The sequence below is a fragment of the Papilio polytes genome, unplaced genomic scaffold, assembly GCF_000836215.1.
Source record: "Papilio polytes unplaced genomic scaffold, Ppol_1.0 DF824225.1, whole genome shotgun sequence".
Taxonomy (NCBI): Eukaryota; Metazoa; Arthropoda; class Insecta; order Lepidoptera; family Papilionidae; genus Papilio; species Papilio polytes.
In genome coordinates this window covers 250,561-274,044 of record NW_013524979.1, presented here as the reverse complement: position 1 = coordinate 274,044, position 23,484 = coordinate 250,561, and the positions used below count along the sequence as shown (strand labels likewise).

At 32.1% G+C, this 23,484-nt stretch overlaps 1 protein-coding gene across 1 annotated transcript in view; it reads right to left on the bottom strand.

Annotated features, from left to right (window-relative positions):
• The window catches only part of LOC106110412 (trichohyalin-like), a 44,566-nt gene that overhangs the window by 19,457 nt on the left and 1,625 nt on the right, over positions 1 to 23,484 (bottom strand). The window contains exon 2 of the mRNA XM_013292240.1: positions 171 to 320. Coding sequence (XP_013147694.1) covers positions 171 to 320 — 150 coding nt within the window. The remainder of the gene's footprint in view (positions 1 to 170; positions 321 to 23,484) is intronic.

Genomic DNA, 23,484 nt, shown 5'->3' with positions numbered 1-23,484 from the left:
TTTTTCAGTCGCAAGCATCTAAAATTTCTGTAGTTTTCCATCGTCTAAACACATATTGCCATCCCTCTTAATATCTACGTTAAAAAGAGAGATAGATATCAATTCAAGTTCGTTCAATCCAATGCTATAGATCTGTGGTACTTCTACAATACATTTTGTGTCCTACTCACTTTGATGGTGTCCCTCAATATCGCTATCTCTCTCTGCAGATGTTCATTCTCGGAGTATAGCGCTTCCAGTTGTTGTTGTAGCTCAGGAGCAGGTTGACGCATTCGAAGCCTCAGTTCTTCTTCTAACTGCCTCACAAGCATTGCTTGTTTCTGCAAATAAAAGGTAAGGTTACGAAAAAAGTTAATGCTGAAGTTAGATTAGTTTCCATAAGGAAAGGTCTCAGATATTTGATTATACCCGATAGTAATATAATCTATACTAACATTAAAAAAGGAAAGATTTGTATTTTTGTATTGAACTAACTCACAAACTACTAGGCCGGGTTTAAAAATTCTTTCGCCATTTGAAAGGTAATTTATCTGTAAGTAACATAGGCTATATTTTAATTTCACGCAGGCGAAGTCGCAAGCAACAGCTAGTTATGGAATAAAGAGAAAATGTAGTTAGAATACACTCTCTTTTGTTTATTTGAATATAACTTGTTTACTTGATGACATTTTTCGAAATAAAATTGTTACATACGAGTACATTTCACCGTAACTTTAACAACTTTAAAGTTTGCTTTATTTTCCTCAGTTACGATAACATTTTGCATTCTATCGAACTTAATGTGTTAAGTAAAATATCTGTTACCTTATTAGTTAAGCTAACAATTCTTGTAATACTTACAAAGATCTGTTATAGAAACACTCGTAAAAGTTTTGATACGAATAAAATAGTTTTACAAGACAAATGACGTCTGTGCCTATATTCTAAGCGATTCAATATCTCCAAAGTCTCAACAAATGGAGGATATTTGACAAACATCTGGATCTTATTACACGATGTGAGATGTTATACTATTTATTCAAGATTCTATTGTCTATTGCCTATTTTTCAAATGCTTTTCGAATTACCCCCACTTGTATATGTTAAGAAAAAAAAACCTTGCTGATATTAATATTTGAAAAGAATATTTTTCTGAATAATCTTTACAACAAATAAAAATACATTTCGTCAGAAATTTTCCAATATAATTCCAGAGGTTTCGCAGAAATATTTTCAATAGATTATTACATCGCCTACACTCGGTAAAAATATATATTTTTCCAAACATTCTGCGAAGAAAAATTATTATTTTTGAAGGGTCAATTTATATTTAGAAATGTTATTTGTAATTCGTATAATTTAACATAATTAGTTTTAAGTTTTGGCGATAGATGGCGCTATTTTTGATTCAACGATTATTTAAACTACAATGAAGATAATAGACGAAAAGAAATATTGTTTAAATCGATTACTCGTGTTTTTAATAAAGATATAATTCTTTCATTTTTCATTGCATACACACACATACATCGTCTCACAAGACAACTTCTAGAGTAGGGAAACCATACAACATACGTTTTTTCGACCTATTTAATAGTAAAGTTTTAAATTAATTCGTTCAGTTCCCACGGCAGACGTTCAACTTCGACCTGATAACAAAAATCAATATCGAAGACTATCGATATAGTGCTGTGAATCAAATAGAATGTCCTTTAATATTTAAATATTGCAATTTTTTTAATTTTTATCTTTACATCGTACATATAAACGAATTGATTGATGATGTTTTTTTTATCGAATAAATTGGGTAAGTTTTAATGTAATATAAACACGTCTGTTTGTTAATAGCTCTGTGATTACAGTCCAATCTTGTAAAGTTAAACGATATTTAATTTTGTTTTAGTTTTATAATAATTGATGGTAGATAATTGTTTAGATGATTTTGTTAATATTAATATAGAGTGTTAATGAAATGCATTAAAAGGGCTATATTTTATTTAATTCTTTTATACAATTTGTAAGCGTCAAGCAAACTTTTTCTGTTTCAGATTTATTTTTCATATCGTATCGTTAGCTATCTCGGAACGTTCTTTGTTTTCATTTAGTTTTAATTTTCACTACAATTTGTTTTCTGTATTGTTGTGTTGAAGTTTCATATTTTATTGTCTTCTAATTTGTCTGCGGAGTTTCTATTGTAACATCCGCTATGTGGAACGAAGAAATATAAATAATGCAGAGTCTTAAATGTTTTTAACTCTGCGTTTGCCATTTTTCTTAGCATATTCATTTACTCATCTTACTAATATTATGAATGCGAAAGTTTAGATGGATATTAGAGTTTATAGCGTAAAATTTGTACTAATATTTACCTTATTCCTAAGTGTAACTTTATACCGCGTTTATTTGTGTGGCTGTTGTTTTAGTTGTTTTTTAATACTATGAAAACGAAGTCACAGGCAGCAGTTTTTTTATTTATTTATTGGCCAAAAACAAAATTTCAAAATACAATAAAATATTTGCAGCAAGTACAAAAACCCAGGGTTTAAGCGTACCAACTGGTCGCTTAGTTTATAACAAAAAAATAGCCCCTAGTTTTCATCATCTTTCTCCTCCGTCTCTAGGGGCGCAACAGGTTTTTGTCCTCCACATAACTCTATCATACGTCATCTCAGTCATCACTCCCTTCTTGATCATGTCACCTTTTACGCAATCCAACCATCTCTCTCTATGTCTACCTCCACTGGTGTACTTCCATACTCATAACTAACGTTCCATACATTGCCCTTAATTTTGTTAATGTTAAAATCAACTCTCCTTTTATTACTTTGCATTGTATAATACTTTTGCTATAGGAATTACTATTAATTAATAACAATAATCAAAACGAATAAATCGAGCCAGCAATATTACTGAGTGGAATTATAGAAGTACACATTTTATGAAACCAGGTCGTTGAAAAACTCAAAGCGTAATATTTCGTTACGTGTTCGTTCGTAGGAATTTTTTTTATACGTAATTGCATTCTACAGTGCATACGAGTTTGGGTACACGCGACGTTTCAATTAACGGAAAGTTCTGTCGACTTGTTTGTTTTTATTAATTATTCTAATAAAAGTTATATTATTCTGGATTTATTTAATACGACTCCGCCAGCGTGAAATAAAAAAAAACATAGCCTATGTTACTCACAGAAAAATTACCTTTCTAATGGTGAAAGAATTTTTGAAATCGGCCCAGTAGTTATTCCAATACATAAATAAATCTAAATTCCTTATTATTTATTTTTTATTGATAGAATTAAAATTGCCCACATTAAATACTAATAAATACCACTATTTGGTATTTTTTAATTATACTCATTAATTTACTCTCGATTTCCATATATCTTAAAGGTCTCTGAAAGTTGCGAGACCGTATTAAACGTAATCGAGAAAATTTGTATGAAACTTGTTGGTAGACTTTACGGCCGGTAGGAGGCGCTGTTCGAATCTAATACTTTTGTAGATGACGTTACAAAAACGTTCTCACCGATATTCGTGATAAGTACGAAGCTCCTGCTTCAGGTAGACCAATAATTTTTTTGTTATTTCCTTATAAATGCCGGAGATTTAACATTTCACTTTTATCTCAAAGAGTATGTGATTTTCTTTCCTTAAAATACCTTGTAGAAAATAAATTGCGCCTTGTTGCGTTCATTCATCATATGTCAGTACAAATTTTATAAAATGAATTTTCTTACGTCTTTGAAGAAAATTGCAAAAGATTTGTGGAGTTAGTTATAATACTATTGTGGAAAATACATTATTTACACTTATGTTATAAAGAGGAAAGATTTGTATGTATTAAAATAACCTAAAAACTACTAAGACGATTTCAAAATTTCTTTCACCATTAAAAAGCTACGTTATCAGTGAGTAACACGGGCTATATTTTTTTAAGTTCCACGCGGAGGAAGTCGCGAGCAACAGCTAGTACATAATAAAAAGGATAATAATAAGAATATTTTCTTTTTTTTTTTTAAATTCACGCGGGAGAAATCGCGTGCTTTTTTTTTTGTGACTGAATGGCCACTGTTTGCCTTGAAGAGGCATTTACAGATTCACCGGGCTTGAGGTGGCCGAGCGCAGATGGCGCTTAGCCTAAACCTCGTTTATGAGTAACTAAGCTCGAGGGCTCCCTCAGGAGCCACGGCACGAGCTGTTACTTCCGTATTATTACCGGATTGGATCGCGTGCTTGTTAACTCACAATTGTAAGCCTCATTATATTCCTATTTATTTTGTCTAAATCAATTGTAAATTTATAACAAAAAAGTTCGAATTATTAGAAAGTTATATTTTTATATGTAATAGTATTATTGTTGCCTAATTTTCTTATTACTTAAGACGATTAGGCCCAACTTGAAGTTCGCTGGCGTTTAATGATGTAACTTCTGTACTTGACTTGTTACTTGTTTCACGAACATCGATTGTTAAGTTAATGAGGGAACTCTTTGTTTTTGACGAGAATATTAACTTGTATTTAGGTGTTGTACAACTTTGTTAGCATTTGTTAAATCAAAAGCCGATTGCCTTTTGTTTTTTTTCTTTTAAATTCAAAGTTTTTAATACATTCAGCCAGAATTATTTTTGATTGGCTAAATGTTTTCTTTTTAATTAAATTAAAAAGGTTATTTACATTCAGCCAGGAATTTTTCTGTGTTAAAAAAGTATGATTTTTTTTCTTGTGTTTGTTTTATTTACCGTATATGTCTTAAAGCTATTGGCAGTTGTGCCTTTTAATTGAATTGTGGTTTAACAAGCATTATCATATAATGCTAATGTAGTATTTTCTGCAGACATATTACTTATACTTGAGTAAACTACGGAGACGGAACGACCTAGATCCGCCTATTGTTAGTCTAGATCTAGTGTTTAGTGATGCAATGGATTCAGATTTCTTCTGTGCCAAATAAAACGAGTAATTGCCGAGTTCAGACTGGAATATATTTAGGATTTTCTTGTTAAATATTGTGAAAGATGGATGTAACTAATCAAAGATTAATTTAAAAGTGCCTTTTTCCTTCAAAATTTCTACATTATCTCTAATATACGCTGTAAAATTGTTATGAAATGTAAAAAAATAATTTCCACAAGAGTGAAGCCGGGTCGTGCCTCTAGTATTCAACAGTCTTACTAATCTATAAAATGTTCAATAATAAAACGACATACTTAAAAGCTTTACATCAATGTCGATGAAAACAATACAAAAAAACAAAGCATAAAAAAACAATAGAAGTTATTTAACGTTTTTTTCTCAAATACCGCGAATGTGAAAATGTTATAAATCAGAAACACATATGCTACAAACGAACCAATACAATGGAAAAATATTTGTGTAGCCGCTACGTATTATACAAATGGCGCGGCGACACCGGAATTAAGCCTTCGACAGATTACATAAGCGATAGCGTTTTTAAAGATAAAATGACTTTCGATGTCAAAACCTGTAGGAATAAATACGTAACCAGCACGTGTCTTATCCAATTTTATTGTTAGTTCCATATATTTTTCAGTTTTTTTCAGTGATAGTGATAATCAAATGTTACTTTGTCTTGAATGATAACAAATGGAACATCTGTAACCTTGACTAAAACTGTCATGTTTCGTTATATAAATGTAGAAGTCCACGGACAGGTGAAAAGTTTGCATTAAAAATCCTATGCTATCATATATTTTATGCTGTACAAAAATACAAATCGAGAAATTCGAGAATGTAACGGACGTAAAGTAAAATCATAAGTTATTCATTGTTGTGACTTCATAAAAATAAGATTTTTTCCTGGCACAACTACCGCCTAGTTCTTTGTCATTTCATTTCAAATGTAAACTTAAATAGAAACAAATGAAAAACTATGCTGTCTTATTTATATAAAAGGAAGTTATTACCTGTGTCAAAGGATATTAAAGAAAATCGCACACCAACGTCATACTTCAAATATATTTAATACAAAGTTGCGATGACGTTAGATATCTTTAAAAAAAATATTTTGTCAAACTCGACAATAGAAATTTTCGGCTGTAAATAAAAAAATAAAAAAGTTCCAAATAGAATTAAATAGTTTTGTAATATCGACATTTTTATTTCAATTGTTTTCCGCTACTCTTGTTACTAAAGTCAGTACCTTAGCGACCCTTTTGAATCCCTTTGCCCTATTTTCTTCCTTAATTCCGATGGAATCGATATTCCGAAGGTCTAAAGGCGTTTATACGTATTAAACATTAATGATACACTCGTATTGAGATTGTAAGAATTCCCATTCGGATTATATTGCGTTTGAATTTTAGACAATGTTTTTCAATGCTGTTGCATTTTTATAAAAAAAGTAATGTCATCCTTTTCTTTCTCTCTGAAAAGAACAGAGATAGCAATGTTTTTGCATGTTACGACAAGGTATAGGCATGTAATGAAAAGGAAAGTGTCTCATGTGACAAGAACTTTAGTTATATAAGTGTAGAGGGACACCGGAAGAGTTAAGCCTAAGATTTGGATTGGGTGAAAGGTGACATGATCATAAAGGGAGTGACTAAGATTATAGAAGGATATGAAGGACGAAAAATTGGAATGTTGACCTTACGTGAGTGTAATAAGTACAGGGTAGTGTATTACGGCACTAAAATCAAACTGACTTTTCTTGTATATTTTTACAGTTTTTAAAATTACTCGTCTCTTAAACTCTCGGTCGTATTTTATTTACTCTTCTGTTTATTTGTGAAAAAAATACCCAGCTTTTCTTGCGTGATAAAATTCGTTGTAAACGCATGGAATTTAACCGCACAAATTTCCGTAGTAACTATGAAAATAAAGTTATGTTACGTATTTTAACTGTCAAAAATGTTTCCACGTATTGAAATACGATCATAGTAGGTTTTAATTATTTTATTTAATAGTGTTTTTACATATATTTATTGTAACCTTTAAAAAAAATAAAAAATCGATAAGCTAAAAAATCTTAGGTGCTAAATCCCAGTTACATTTCTTTTCAGTAAAACAAATTCAGAATTTGTTGAGTCATGCCAACATTTGGTATTGCTCATGTTTACTTAACATGTAACCTCTGAAATACCTACACTGTGACGTAGTCAAGCTTGATTTGTATCAAGATTAAATAAATTGATAAAATAACCTGTACAAGGGTTTGTGATATTTTTGTCGGAATTTGTAGAGAAATATATTGAAGTTTTCATCGAAGATTTTCCAAAAATCAAATATAACATAATCCTTCTAGATTAATTTATATCTATACTAATATTATAAAGAGAAAAGATTTGTGTTTTTGTTTTTTGTATGTATTTAAATAACTCAACAACTACTGAACCGATTTAAAAAATTCTTGCACCATTGAAAAGCTATGTTATCACAGAGTAACATAGGCTATGTTGTTACTATTTTTGTAATATCACGTGGATGAAGTCACGAGCAACAGCTAGTAGTTCATGTATATTTTTACATACTTTAATTAGTTATGTTTAGTAAGGATAATAATTATATTAACAAAAATTAAATTTTTTCAAGGAAAAGTCACCTTTATTCGTCTTATGAAGTGGTTTTGTAGACGTCCTTTGTTAATTAGAAGCGCGTGTTTGAAGATGTTCTCCAAAGAGACTCTTGCGGTTTTATCTCGTATTGGACTAAACAGAAGTGGTATTTTAAACCATCCTTAATTACAACTTTGGTATTCCATAGTGTAGTTTTAGCGAGAATAAATCGCACTCAGGGACGCCTTTAGTATGTGATTAACGTCGCTAAGTCTTAGAATTAAAAAAACTGATAAATAGTAAAAATTTTTCTTCCGTCTGCTACGATATCTAGATGCTACGCCAATAATCTACGACAATATGAAAGCTACGCCAGCGATAATGATTTTTGCGTAGCACACGCGTAGCTAGTCGTATTCGCTGATAAAATACAAGCTACGTTCACACTGAAGCGTGAAGTTACTAAAGTCGATATACATTATACACCCAGTGTGAACATGTCTTTACTTTTATTTACTCTGTAGTACATTCACCCTATTTCGATGACGTAATGCTTGCGTTTTTACATACAAAAATAGTTGTAAAATATGATGATAACAACGTTTATTGCTTTGTTACTAAAACAAGCCCTTTGTCCTTACAATTAGTGGTTTTGATTTAAAACACGACATTTTCATGTTACTAGAGTTTGTAGTGTCTAAGTGGCTTTTCAGTGTTGATGACTTGAATATTTTGAGGTTAGGTAATGACAATTTAAGTTAGGTATGATGTTGTCATAATTAACACTCAATATGAAATGAAGATCCTTTCTACATAATTTATGAATGACCTAAAGTTTTCGTAATAAACTTACTGCTATGTAGTTACTTTAGAAACCCTTTAATTTAGATTTTTCGACTCAAAGCAAATAGAGAAGTAAAATTATTTATATCAACAATTTGATAAAACTTCTTTCAGGTAAACAATAAGAGGAAGCAGATTTGACTTGACTTGAATATCCTCTTTTTGCGAGTCTCCTGCGTCAATTAAAGGTGGGTAGTGCATTTGTTTTTGCTTATTTCAGAGAATTTAGGTGACTGCTTGTTTTCCTCCTTGTGAAATAAAGAAACAAACTTCTAACTTCATTTAATAATTTTCATATAATCTACTAACTTAATCTTAAAACGATTGTACTAAATTTGTCTAACGATGTTTAAAAGACTCAGTATCAAGAAAAATGACAAATCGAAACCGACATTTAACAAAGTCGACCGCTAGTATTAATCTGTACAATCTAAATTGGTCGGATAATTTCAAACAAGATCGGAATTACTTAAAATGACAGCCGATTGTAGGGCTGTCACTTCTAGTTTGTATGAAACGAAAATTGCAGTCAAGGAATTAAATTCCCTTCCCACTTAATGTATCAAACTGTCAACATAAGAGCTATAATTTAAATATGTTTGTTGCTAAGACTTGTTATCAACTTAACTTAATGTCATTTCAATTAAATGCATAAAATATAAGTATATCAATATGTGAGTAACTTAAGCTATAGTTAAATTCAATAATAACGTGACCAAATTTAGACTAAAAAAATTTGGCAAATATTAGAAAACTAGTTTCAAATAAGACTCTCATTACAGATTATTTCTAATGAATTCTACTAGTTATACAGAAATCCAAAACCATTGTTTTTTATCGTCTAAGGTTATAACTGATCGTCTTTTTTGACCGACTTCCCAAAAGAAGGAGTTGTAGTGTAGCTGTATGTTTTTTTTTTTATGTGTGTTACGGCATAACTCCGCCGCTAGTGGACCGATTTGGATAATTCTTTTTTTATCCGAAAGGTAATGCTTGCAGATGGGTCCCATTTTTTTGCTTAATTTTTGGAGTCTAAGACTACGACGTAGTTAAATAGTTTTTTTATATTCAAATAGTTTAATAAAAGTTGACAACCCTAACCCGCTTTAAGAATCCCCCTCCCCGGCTCTTTCAATCCCACGTACACCTCTCGTAGTCAGATGGTTATCGATTTTACGAGACGTTTATCTATAGAAGCTAAAATAAACCCGTCTGCTAGACTATTTCTATACCGTGGTCTAGATTTAAACTTCTTCGTGTCGCTGTCTTGTATTGTTAATTGTGAAAATTTTATTGAGATTTATAGTTTTCTAGCGACTTCATCTACATGGAATAAAAAGGGAAAAGAGAAGTGAGTAGCCTATATTTACTTTCAGATTATGATGTACATTTGTGCCATATTTCATCAAGATCTGCTTAGGCGACAAAGTCTAATATCCATTCATCTAAACTTTCGCATTTATAATATTAGTATGATGTTATATTCTTTTTTTCAAATAAGGGATGTTATGGTCTTACCAAGGATGCTAAAATTTTCGCCTGATGGCGCGTTAATCGCTTTCTTTACATTACTATAAAGAAATTAGTTCCATATTTCTTCGCAATAATAAGGGATATCATTGCGAGGGTTTCTGGTCAATCAAAGTTAACTTCAGTAACAGTTTAATAAAACTTATCATTTACTAAACATTAACCTAATTCAATTTTAATCTGCCACTTAGAACTGCTAAATATTCAACGATGGCAACTTTGCACGCTTTCCTACGACCGCCATATTGTCTGAAGAACGTGGATCGCGTACTCAAGGGCTAGCAAGGATTCAAGATGGCGCCCACGCTTTGACATTTTAACGACAAATATTTTCCTATGAGAATTAACACATTTTAAAAGCATTTTTATTACCAGGAAAGTTTAAAGGCATTCCTTTTTAGTTTTTCCCGTTTTCTTATTCATACGAAATACAAATTTGTAGAAATTATATATTTAACTGCTACAGCATTAGTCTTATATAGAACTAGCTGTTGCCTGCGACTCCGTCCACGCAGTATTAAGATAAAAAAAAAGTAGCCTATATTATGCCCGTCTATGTCGGCTACCCTTCAGTGAAAGTCCGGTCGAAATTGGCCCAGCCGTTTTCGTTACCCGGAACAAACGTGGCTTGCGGACAGACAGACAGACAAAGAAAATGCGATTTCATTATCCGCAAAGCAAATACATCATCTTCTCGAAATCTGGAATTTTTTTTTTTTGATATTACAAACAGACACTCCAATTTTATTACATGTATTTTTAAACAATTGATATAATTGTAACTAGCGATTTTAATTTAACGCTGCACTAGAGATCTCGTCAGGAATGCGCGCGAATATTCCAATCCTTCTAATGGCATTGACAGCTGCCAGCCAGGGACGTGTCGTTTATGCTGACAATCTCATGTTGCATCAATTCTAGAGCACGGTCCTAATTTTGTTCTTAACAATATATCTACACTAATATAATAAAGCGTAAACACATACTTCTTTGTTGCCTAAGATGTCAGCAAATGCAGCATATTTTTAAAAGTCTTTTTTTAATAAATATCCCATAAAATATAAATAGCCATAATATAAATAGCCATTAAACTTAGGGGGTAAATATTTTGGATAAAAACACTAATGTGGGAAATAGACCATAAGTTGATGCCAACATCAAGAAAGAAAGATTGCTAAGGTTTATCATGTCATGTCATTTTGACATTTGCTATTGATAATTTGACAAATGTAAACTATAACATGAAATTTTCATAATTTTATTCGGATGAAGCCGCAAGGGAACAGCTAGTAGAAGATATAGACGACATAGTGTTGATATTTAAACAATTATAATAACCTAAACGTATATCGTTAGCAATTAATTCATTAATGTAATTAAAATAATGATACACATGAGGTTCAACACATAATTATCATTAGTTTGGTTACTGATTATTTAAGTGTATCAATCCATTAATTTAATTTATCTATTTATCTTTGAATAGTTCTACTGACAAATATAATTTTACTTACGCACGCACACAGCGCTATGCGGTACGCAGTTGAATGTTTGAAGTAAAAGTTTAAGCTAAGAATCACAACATAAATATTCTTTTTATGATTTTTTTCGAATAAACTTAAAAACTAAATATCTAAACAAAATTATTCAAGTCAATTGGTGTCAGCACTCTTTTTATAAAGACTTTTGTAAAAATATTCACGTAGCTATAGTCGTTATGGTTTTTACCCTCTTAGCCTACTGACACTTAGCTCACGGGGCTCTATTCCAGTAGAACGCACTCTAAAAGCCCTCCTGTACAACTGTCAAAGAACTTTGACAGTGTAACTACGGCCTTAGGCGGTACCCTGATGAGTGGGGTCACGAGCGCAACTTTTTGTTCAGAGTTTCATCCGCCCGTCGCTAGATGGCGTTGTACCGCCACGTCATTGATCCGTTCACTTCGCCCGCCGAAAATAGTACAACGTTATTACGTAATCGCGCCATTCAGTAGGTTATTTTTTTATTATCTGTGACCGCAAGCATGAAGTATGAATACTTTTTTAAAACTCGCCAAGTTGGTTAATCCTTTTATTGAGCCATTGTTAGGATTTTATAAAAGCTCAGTGAAAGGTATTTTTTAAAAGAATTTTATACTTCAAACGGAACGTAGCGCTTTTTATTGCAAAATCTTACTAATCTTACTAATATTATAAATGCGAAAGTTTGGATGGATGGATGGATTTGCACAGGTTTAGAGCATAGTCTGGAAGAACACATAGGCTACTTTTTATCCTGGGAATAGTTACGGTTCCCGTGAGATTCATTAAATTAGTTTTTTAATGTTTACTCGATCATTCTGCAACGGTTCAACATATCTTATTGAAATTTGGCACAGATATAAAACAAAGTCTAGAGTACACATGGGATAAGCTTCATCCCCGAGAAATGTCGGGTTCCCGACGGATACGTAGCTATTTGTAATTTATACAGTTCGTATGTTTTCTCATACCACGCGGACAAAGTTGCGGGCAACAGTTCGTGTTTTCATAATTTCTGTGTATTATTTAGGGTTGATATAAATTATAATAGTGGATTTCTTATAACAAAATATTTATATTCATAAAAATATAGTTATAGTAGATAAGTTTTTAAAACCAAAAATAATTTATTACTTTTACTAACATTATAAATGCAAGTTTGAATGGGTAGTTAGTGTCAGAAGGTATCCAGAACGACTTGAATCTGGAAGGCAATTAACATCGGTGTAACATTGTATGAAGGAAGGAAGGAAATGGTTTTTTTTTTTTAATTCCAAGCAGACGGTGTCGTTGGCATCTAGTAACAATAAAACAAAATTAATGTGTGTAAACGCTTGTAGAAATCTAATTTAAAATGTCTTTTCAAAATCTTAAAAACACTTTTTACAAAAAAACAATCTTACTAATTTTACTTTTTACTAATGTTATATTTGCCACAGGTCAGATGGATGGATGTTTGTTAGAATTTGTAGTCTAAACAGCTAATCGGATCTCGATGATATGGATTATTCCCAACCGTCACCCCGCTCTGTCCCCACATGGAGACAGAGAAGAATAAAAAGCTTCATCTGTCCCACCTTTTGCGACGAGCGGACGGTTGGAACGTATTTAATTTCAAAATGGTTCCATTTGTCACCTTATTGGTGAAAGTGGTCCGATTAAAGGTGGGACGGATGAAACAATTTATTTTTACGTGGGGACATAGTATGGTGCCGGTTGGGAATAATCCGATGACATTTAGCATAGACGTAGAGGATAATCTGGAAGACCATATCGGCTACTTACTTTTGTATTTTTTAATTTCACGACAGCGTCGCGGCGAAAGCTAGATAATAATTTGTAAATTTAATGGAATATTCTGGAACAGACGACGCGATTCCATGCGAAATGGATCTTAATATAAACTCAACGCATCAGTTTAAAGCGGAAATTGCGTTCTATCCTTTAAATAAATTTTGCAGACGTTTCATCCTTTGACATAAGACGGAAAGATGTATAGCTGGATTATATACCTGACCCGGTGGTTCTATTATCGCGATTAGTTTTGCCGGAAAATGTGAGTAAGAAGTCGAGCTTTTGAACTCATTGGACATTTAATTATCAGTATTACTCTACTATATTATACACTAGCCGTTGCTCGCGATTTCGTCCACGTAAAATTAAAAAAAGTTAAAAATTAGCCTATGTTACTCAACGACAAACGATTTTTAACGTTAAAAAAATGTTTGAAATCGACACAGTAGGTTCTGAGTTCTTACAATACAAACAAAAATCCATAAATACAATTCTTTTCTATTTATAATATTAATATAGATGTATACATATATTTCCTCTTGAATCACTATTTAAAAAAAAAATCATCATAATTCATTGCGTAGTTTTAAAGTTCTAAGCATTCAAAGACAGACAGCGGGAAGTGATTTTATTTTTTTCTATGTTGTGATGACATCTTGCGAAATATCAGCGCTGGTACTTCAATTTAGAGCATCCAGCATTGCATAGCTGAGCGAGAACCCAATTTAATTTTAAATATTTCTTTTTTTTTTATTTCTTTAGTTAGGTTTTTCATTATTGTGCGTTTAATAACATTTTTGATTCATAATTGTAGTGTTGATAAGGACTAGCTGTTCCCGTGCGTCTTCATCCGCACGAAATTATAGAAATTTTATTTTATTGTTTACATTTGTCAATTTATCAATTACAAATATCAAAATGATATGACGTGATGACAACCTTGCTTTCTTGATGTTGGCAGCAACTTATGGTCTCTTTCCCAAATTAGGGTTTTTATCCAAAATATTTACCCCTAAGTTTAACGGCGTGAAAATATAGAGCCTAAAGCGTGACGTAAGTGTAGAGCATTTTATTAAAAAAAGAATTATTGAAAAATATGGTGTAATTGCTGACATCTTAGGCAACAAAGAAGTGTGTGTTTACGCTTTATTATAATAGTATAGATGACTATTAGGTATTATGAATTAATAGCCATATGGATCATTTAATCGCAAACGAAGACGATAAAAATAGTTAGTCTGCAATTAACTTATTGTTGGCTGCGTACGATTTATAAATCTTTATTGAGCATAAAAATTATGACTTTTATTGCGTTTTATCCACAAATGTAAGATAACTAGCTTTCGCCCGCGATTCCGTCCACGTGGAATTAAAAAAAAGTGAGTCTAGCCTAGTCGTTGGATGCGGAAGGCGGAGGACCGCATTCTGTGGAAGGCATTGAGGAAGGCCTATGTCCAGCAGTGGGCAGGTGAAGGCTGTTGATGATGATGAGTAGCCTATGTGTTCTTCCAGACTCCTCTTTGTCTATGCCAAAATTCATCAATATCCGTTCAGCCGTTTAGGTTACAAACCCCGACAAACATCCATCCATCTAAACTTTCGCATTTATAATATTAGTATGATATACAATGATGTTTTAAATGTTACTAATATTATAAATGCGAAAGTTTAGGTAACTAGATGTTTTTTAGAGTTTATAGCTTCAACTGCTGAACGGATATCTCTGAAACTTGGCATACACATAGAGCATAGTGTTGATGAACACATAGGCTACGTGTCTTTGTTTTTTAATTCCACGCGAACGGTGTCGCGGCCAAATGCTAGTATAATATAAACTTGTTTGAAATCTGAAACTAGAAGTTATGACGTCACAGTGTTCACCTGCCTTTAAACTTTTAAACCGTATAAATACAGCAGAAATAAGAGCAATACATTTAGACCACAAGTATTAGCATAACTCTGTATAAATCGTATCTGGTACAAAGATACACAAATATACACGGGGAGATGGAAGTATACACGAGGAGATTGTATATATAGGGAGGTACGAAGCGAAATTTGAACCGTCAGCTGAATACAAATCCGCAATAACCGTGAAGAGATCCGTAACATTTGCATTCGGCGTTGGGTACGAACATGATTGTGTTATTCAACTCTTTTGGGGAGCGTTGTGGGATTTTTCGCTTAAGTTTTATAGCTTTTGGTAGCTTGTATACTTTAACATTTTTAATAAATACCCAAGAATGGGAGGAGCTGGAAGAGGCCTATGTGTCACAGGATACGCCGACAACTAGTTTAGGATAAAATTAAAAAAGAAAAAAGTGTTAAGTGTTACCAGTAATTGTAAATATGTTTTAGTTTCGGCAATAACGGCTTAATAATGAGTTAATGCTTTAGCAAACATAATTTTTTTTTTTTTAATTTTTAATGCTTTAGCAAACATATTTTTTGTTTTTTGGAGTTTTTAAGTGTTCACTTATCTTTGTACAAAAAGAGATTCAATAGTCGTAGAGGTATCATTATCACATTTGTCTACAAAATACGAACGTGTCTATTCTAAGCGAAGTGAATTTGATAACATTGTTAAATTGAAATGTATACTAAAAGCTCGCGCATACCTTTGACAAAACTATCGCATGTATTCGATTTTTAGTTGTGCAACTAAATAGTTGAATTCGCTGCAAAGAATCGACCATCACACAACTGTTGTCCGATTTAGCCAAAGGCATCTCTAAGTTAAATTTTATTTATCCCAGAATAAAACAACTTTGTACAGCAGTTTTGGATTGCAACAAATAATGTTCAAAATAAAAGGAAAACTTACTTTTTCACAGTTTTATCCTGGTCGTAACGAAAATTTCCGACATATCCTGTACTTAAAAAATAAACTAGGTTACTCTAGGCGTGTGCAGTGTTCAAATCTCACTGAGCTGTGAAAAAATTTCCACTTCCTTGCATATAGGTTAAGAGATGACTGTCCTAAGGATTTGATGCGATGTGGCATTTTTTAATAGGTTACGTACCATACAGGTGTGCTCAGTCTAATTTAAACCTTTCAATTCTTGCAATAAAGACGATATTTAATAAATTTTATGCAACGTTGTTTGGTTACTTATTGAGATCAATAATTTTAGTGCTTAGCGTATGTTTATATTTGCAAGCTCTTTATCTATACTGCTGTTATAAAGAGGAAAGATTTTTTATTTTTGTATGTATTGAAATAACTAAAAAACTACATGGCCGATATCAAAATTTTACCACTAGAAAACTACGTTTTTAGTGAGTAACATAGGGGATACTTTTTTTTTAATTTTACACGGGCGAAGTTCCGAGCAAAAGCCAGTAATGTCAATAAAGCCTTAAGTAAAAACAAAAGAATAAATGTGATCTAAGAGAACTAGTAGACTAGACTTGTTTAAGTCGTGAGTGACATTCTGTTTCGCTTGTCCGGTCTATTTATATTAAAAGTCTGCACGAAAGTGGAAATCACTTCGAATTAAAATTAAAATCAATGAAATCTCGACAAATTTGTTAACAATCGACGATAATGAAGTGTAGTTAAGGGTTGGCTCTTCAAATAACAAAGCGGACCTAGACATTGAAGTCGGCAATCAATTAACACAAGCACCGCTAACTGCCAACTGGCTAATGTACGAGCTGCAGAACAATACACAAGCGGGAGCGTTTTAAGCTTAATTTATTAAATATCATTTATACTTTTAACACAAAGACGTCGTCAATGACCAATGCGACATTTTTTGAATTTCATACTTTCATACTACTCTCTATTAAGAGGCATGTTTCTGTACATCGCTAACTAACCCTTCAAATTAAATCTCAAAGATAATACTTTAATGATAATTTGGAACACGCTGTCCGCTTATCACTTGTACGTACGAAGTCGATCTTCATTTGCATTTTAAGCTAGTGCACAACGCAGCACTGTTGCCTCGAGTGGTGATACTCAAACCATTGTAAGCTTTTTCTAATTTAGCATTGGAATTACAAGCGGACTCCGCGAGCGTGGAATTAAAAAAGGAAGTAGATGTGTTTTTCAAGACTATCTTCTACATCTATGCCAAATTTCATCGATATCCGTTTATCAGTTTAGGCTACAAACTCTAATAAACATCCATCCATCTAAACATTCGCATTTAAAATGTTAGAAAGTTTCATGACTATTAATACAAGAGTGAAGAGAACCATTTTCTCAGTCTTAATTTCTGATAAATTATTATGTTCTAGCCTTCAATTATTTTTTATGTCCATCTTTCTTTTATTTGGAATTTGTGACGTCACAATATGGCTCGCTTACGTAGACATGAATCATTCTAAAATCCTAACCATAAAATCTTGTTTGGATTTATATAATTTTACATCGTTCATTTTCATTTAGAAATGGCAGATGAATTTAATTTAAAATTATATTTCACATTTTTGAGAGGATCAAATCCTTTATAATTGCGTAGTTCAGTCGATGAGGCTTCAGTTAATGAGAGCGAATCCCGAGTTTTATTTGCTCCGCTATGCCCACGACTTGCATTGCAATTACAAAGGTCAATGAACTACAAATATAAAAATAACATTTAGGTTATTATCCTATATCTATTACCATGGGCATCACCAGGAGGACAGCTGTCCCCCAGAGAGTTAAAAATTGTAAAATCTTAATAATATTGGATTAAGGGCTCGATTCCAAAGGCAGTTATTTTAGAAACCGCACGCATAGTGAGGAGGTACCTGTCTCTGCAGCCCTGACCACTGGTTGCTTGAGTCATCGGATTCCGCACCCGGTGGTGTTCCATTTTTTTATATAATATTTTATTTTTATACAAATCTTGTAAAATATATTATATAGAGAATAAGAAATAAATATATGTTAATTGTAAATGCAAAAGTCTAGATGGATGGTAATTTCTTAGAGTTTCCCGTCTAAACAACTGAGCAGATCTCGATGATATTCGGCATAAAAACTTAGTCTTGAAGAACACGTAGCTTACTTTCTTTTGTTTTTTAAGTTAAAGACAAGGCATAAAGATAACATTTGAGGGCCTGTCCCACCACTGGCTGATAGAGGCTCAGATAGCTTAAAAATGACGTCACTGTCAGATAAGGAAACAGAATCCGATATTACCACCATATATTTTAAACGTTGGATTGTTATCAAAAAAGTTACAATTCGGTGGGACAGGCCCTTAATCTTCCTATTTTTATTGACTGTACAGTCCGTTTATAACGACATTAAATATAATTAAGCGGTTTCCACATTATTTAAAAAGATAATGCTATCTTTTAATATTTGTTACGTCCAGTTTAGTTTGAATTTTATTCATTACTTCCTAGTAGAAACAATAAACGAAAGGTTATTTATGTGCAATAAAATACTAACGTTGAACACTACAAAGAAATCTTCTCTGCGTTTGCAGGGAACTTAATGAAATAACTTTAAAGAACTCAGTTATGGTTTAAAAGTAAAACGCTAGAAATGTAAAAGGAAAACCCAGTGAGGAAAAAGTGGGAAAACCGTTCTTTTCGCTTGCGAAAACTCAATAGTAACTATTACTTTCAGAATATTCATTGTTATTCTTTTGTATAAAATTGAATTCACATTGAGTATTTTTTAAATCTCGAGAAAGAAGCCACAATTTCTTTACACAATGCTTTTTTACTTTTATTCTTGGATATACGGGTTAAAAGTTTTTATAGTTAGGAATAAATAACTTATGGCATATTTTTCTACGTATTCAATATCACAAAAAATTATCGTAGTCGAAATTTTAATGTAGGAATATTCAAATTTAAATAAAACAGTTAATAATTTCGATTGTCATTTTTATCCCCTTTAAGGTAAAAAAGGTAAAAAAAGCAGGTAAAGGTAAAATAATATGTCCGTCTGTGTCAGCTACCCTTCATCGAAAGTCCGGTTAAAATCGGATCGGATCGTTTCGGAGATTATTCGGAACAAACGCGGCTTGCGGACAGACAGACAGACGGACAGAATTTTTTTTAATGCGATTTTCACTATCAGCAACGCAAGCATATCATTTTCCCGAAATCTGGAATTTTTCTTTTCATTTTACAGACACTCCAATTTTATTACATGTATAGATACAGATGAATTATATTTATTTTTATAATTTTCTTTCATTGTAAATAACCCAAAATGTTTCTCGCTAATACCTTAATACTGAGATAAGAATAGGAATAATGATTTTTATTATAATATTGGTTTAAATGTTTACTATTACATACTCATTTAGCACTTAACAAACCCCATGAAATCCATCCGAGCTCTTTAACAGAACAAAGATATCGGGCTTCAAGTCATCCATCAAAAATGGCCGAAAACGCTTGCCTTGTGAGTAAACTTATGTATTATCTAAAAACAACATTAAGATAATGGCTTCAGACTAAAAAAAAAAAACAATATGACGTGACATACACTTTTTTTACTTTTAAAATCATAACAGATTTATATTTTTAGGTTAGGTTATTATACTTACTAATGTGAGTCGTGGGAGCGAGAGGTCCGATAACCATCGTCCATGACATTAAATTTATAAACCTCATAAAATTTTTCAAGCAATTAATTCGTATAATTAGCAAATTAACGCGATAATAAACATTATAACCACGTACTAAATAACATAATCCCATGACACTCACACCCTCTTGTCCTTGCTTTTTTAATTGAACATCGTAAAGTAAATCATAATCTAAAAAAATGTCTGAAAAACAGACGATAAAATTTCCTTCAAAATAAACACATTCTGAAAATTATTTTACTAGTTTAAAATCGAAAGGGACCTAAAATTATAACTTGTAGTAAAAAAAAGTTGGAGTAAGACCGTCTTTCGTGACTTAATCTAAGAACGTACGATATAATTAAGTTAACAAAGTAAAGAGGTTTTTATCTAAGCGTTCGTTTTAAAACCCCTCATTAGCTATTCAAAACATTTAGCAATAGTCCAGTCAACAGGTGCTATGACCGCGCTTCCGAACGTACGTTGGCTTCGCGCCAAAACTGACAGCCGTCATGGCGCCAAACTAAGAATTTCGTTCGGAAATTTATTTAATTAGCATTATTTCTTTTGTCGAAACAATTAACAGTTATTTAGCCCAAAAAACCCATTGTATTTTTCCTTAAAAAGGAAACAAAAAGAAGTAGGAAAGTCGTTTAATTAAGATATAGATAAAAAGTTTACATTTTAAAGGTTATCATTTCATTAAATAAATGTTAAAACTATGACTGTCCTTTTTGTATCAGATTTAAAAGCAAAAATTCGTTCACGATTCGTTTAGCTTTTCATTCGGCGGGCTTCGTCTTCAATTGACGTTTTATTCCATTCTCTTATTTCAAATTAAGAACTCTCGAAGTACAACAAAGGGATAATGATCCTTCAAAAAAGTCCAACGAATTTTAAATTAAAAAAAATCATTACGGAATTTAAAATAAGCCTGGATTCAATCAGAAATGTTGTCAAAGGGATTTGGCACAACGTTAAAAAGGCGCGATACACTTGCAGCATTTTACGTTATGTTTATTTGATTTATTCGGTCACCTTCAGTTTAACTGAAATACTTGCATATCCTAAAATCAGATGTTTATAGAATTGTTGGTGAAAACCAGAGACGAGATTTTTATAGTAGCAAACCAGCAAGAGACCACCATAATTGGCCAAACTAGCGAACCGCCCAAAGATGTACAGATGCGTAGCCTGTCTAAAAGGCAGAGAATGTTTCCTTTACTCTAGTAGGTTAAAATACACAAAATAATCCAATTAAAGCCAGAAGTAGCAAACCAAAGGATCGATTTTTACGTAAATGATTCAAAGTTTAACAATACTAGCAACTCTTTCGCACCTTCCATTTTTAATGAGGCACTTCCGATCTCATAGCTGCCCCTAGCGTTGCCTTTTGTAGAAATGACGAGGTAATACGGACTTAACGAGATTAAACCAAATACATGTTATTTATGATAAATAGTGTTATTTCTGAACGTGGTTATGTTTTGGCAACTGTTGGTAAAAATTTGTTTATAATTGGCATGCTTTTATTCAAAATTCGTAAATTGAAGTTATTTTTGGAAATACAGTTTAAAATTTCTGGCATCAGCAAACAACGCATCGAATTTATAAAAATAACTGGCTGGTCTCTTACGGTTTTATCCGCATGAAATTATAAAAACTTTATTTCGCTGTTTACATTTGTCAAATTCTTAATTGCAATGTCATAATTCAAATGCACAAATGACAACGAAGGCCTTTGACATTGGATAACAATTACCGTACCATGGCAATCATGCTTCCTTGATGTTGGTAGCTTGTAGTTTATGGTCCCTTTCCCATATTAAGGTTTTTTCCAATTTATTTACGCCCTAAGTTTAATAGCGTGAAAATATATATCTATGTTTTTATTAAATAAATAATGATTCAAAAATATGCTGTGAATACAATAATTGAGTAATAATTTCGGTAGTTAGCAGTATTTCACTGTATTTTTTTTTATTTATTGTTGAAAAATAAATCAACTCATCGATTGAAATCTAACCTAATTCCGAATTAGGTCTCGAATCGTAATCAAGGCTGACAGGGTATCCCTAGTGGCGCCTACCCGTCTGCTATCTGCTCAGCTATTTATTAAGGATTGCCAAATGAGGTCGCATATTAAGGATGATTTAAATGTACTGATACGATGCCAACGCTCTTTGGCAACAAAATTTAGAACAAAAATATCCCATTTATATGCCAGATGATACGAGTTGTAAAACTTAAGGCATATTTTCCTTTTTTGTTGTCTCCAGTTGAATTTTTTGTCATGTCATGTCATTTATCTTTATTTCGAATATTAATTAACCTTATTAGTAGAACATTTTTGAATAAATCTTGATGATTGACGAAAAAACCGGGATGACGTAACAATCAATTTCCTATTCAATTTCCTGAAGAAATCCGACGATTTTCGTATCAATTGGATTACGATGGTTCATTTTGGAGGTTATTATATTACTTGTAAGGAAGGATCACAATTTATTATCTACTTTATTATGATCAAAAAGAATCAGGTATTTATATACAATATATCTGGATAATACTTATATTAAGTAATTTTACTAACATCATTAACGCGAAAGTATGTACGTGTAATGATGGATGTTTGTTAGGTATCTCGTAAACTACTGAAGGAATCTCTATGAAATTTGGCATAAATGTGGACATAGTATGGAAGAAAATGTAAGCTGTTTAATCATTTTTTTTAACTCCGAACGAAGTCGCGGGAGACACAGAGAAAAAGGAACTTTGAAAGTAAATTTTAACAACAGATAATTTCTCAGCTTTTTGTCTATTTTAGGATAAAAAGAAAATATTTTTTTTTTTTGAAAAATCTATCGTTATTTTAAGAAATTACGTCATTTTAAGCTTGTTATTACTTGATACCTAAACATGAAATGTAAAAGCAATTGAAACTTTGCAGATTTTTAGGTTTGTTAACTAAAAGATCTAAGCTAACTAAAAAAAAAACTTAACTAGAGCAAATAAGAAGTAGCATTCATTGTTCTTAAACTTAGAAATTAATTAGATAACAGAAATAATTACGCAAAGCGAGTAAATTATACGCGCGTTCTAAAGATGGAATTTTCTACGCCTACCCTCCAACCGTAAAGCCACATTTAAAAGTCGTTGAATATTTTATTTCGCGAATTATGAATTTTATTTTCAACAATGAAATTCACTCTGTTTTAATTTAACGATTGCTATTGCGAAAAATGTAATTACTCGTGGATTTTTAGCTCTTTATCCGTGTACACGATGATTGCCAGTCGAATATCTAGGCTGGGTCTAAAGGGGCTACCATTATTACGGTCTTACTCGAAGATTTTTATATCTATTTTACATTTTAAGCTTAAAAAAATTTAAGGATCATTATCCCTTTGATATACTTCGAATGTTTTTAATATGAAATAAGAGAATGGAATTAAACGTCAATTGAAGACGAAGCCTAAACGAATCGAGAACGAATTTTTGCTTTTTAATATGCTACAAAAAGGACAATCATTTTTTTTATTTATTTGATGGAATGATAAGCTTTCCAACCAGCCAATGTCACAGTGGTAGGTGATAGGAAGGGAAACTAGAAATCTATCTACAGGCATCATCAGGAAACAAAGAAGAAAGGTTGAAATACCAAAGGCTTAACGATGGATTTCCACGTTTCTTAGTATTTTGTAGGTAGCGCGTGAATCATTTTTTTTTAATTATGATAAAGCTACTGGCTTAACTATGGTTCAAATCTCGTAGCAAG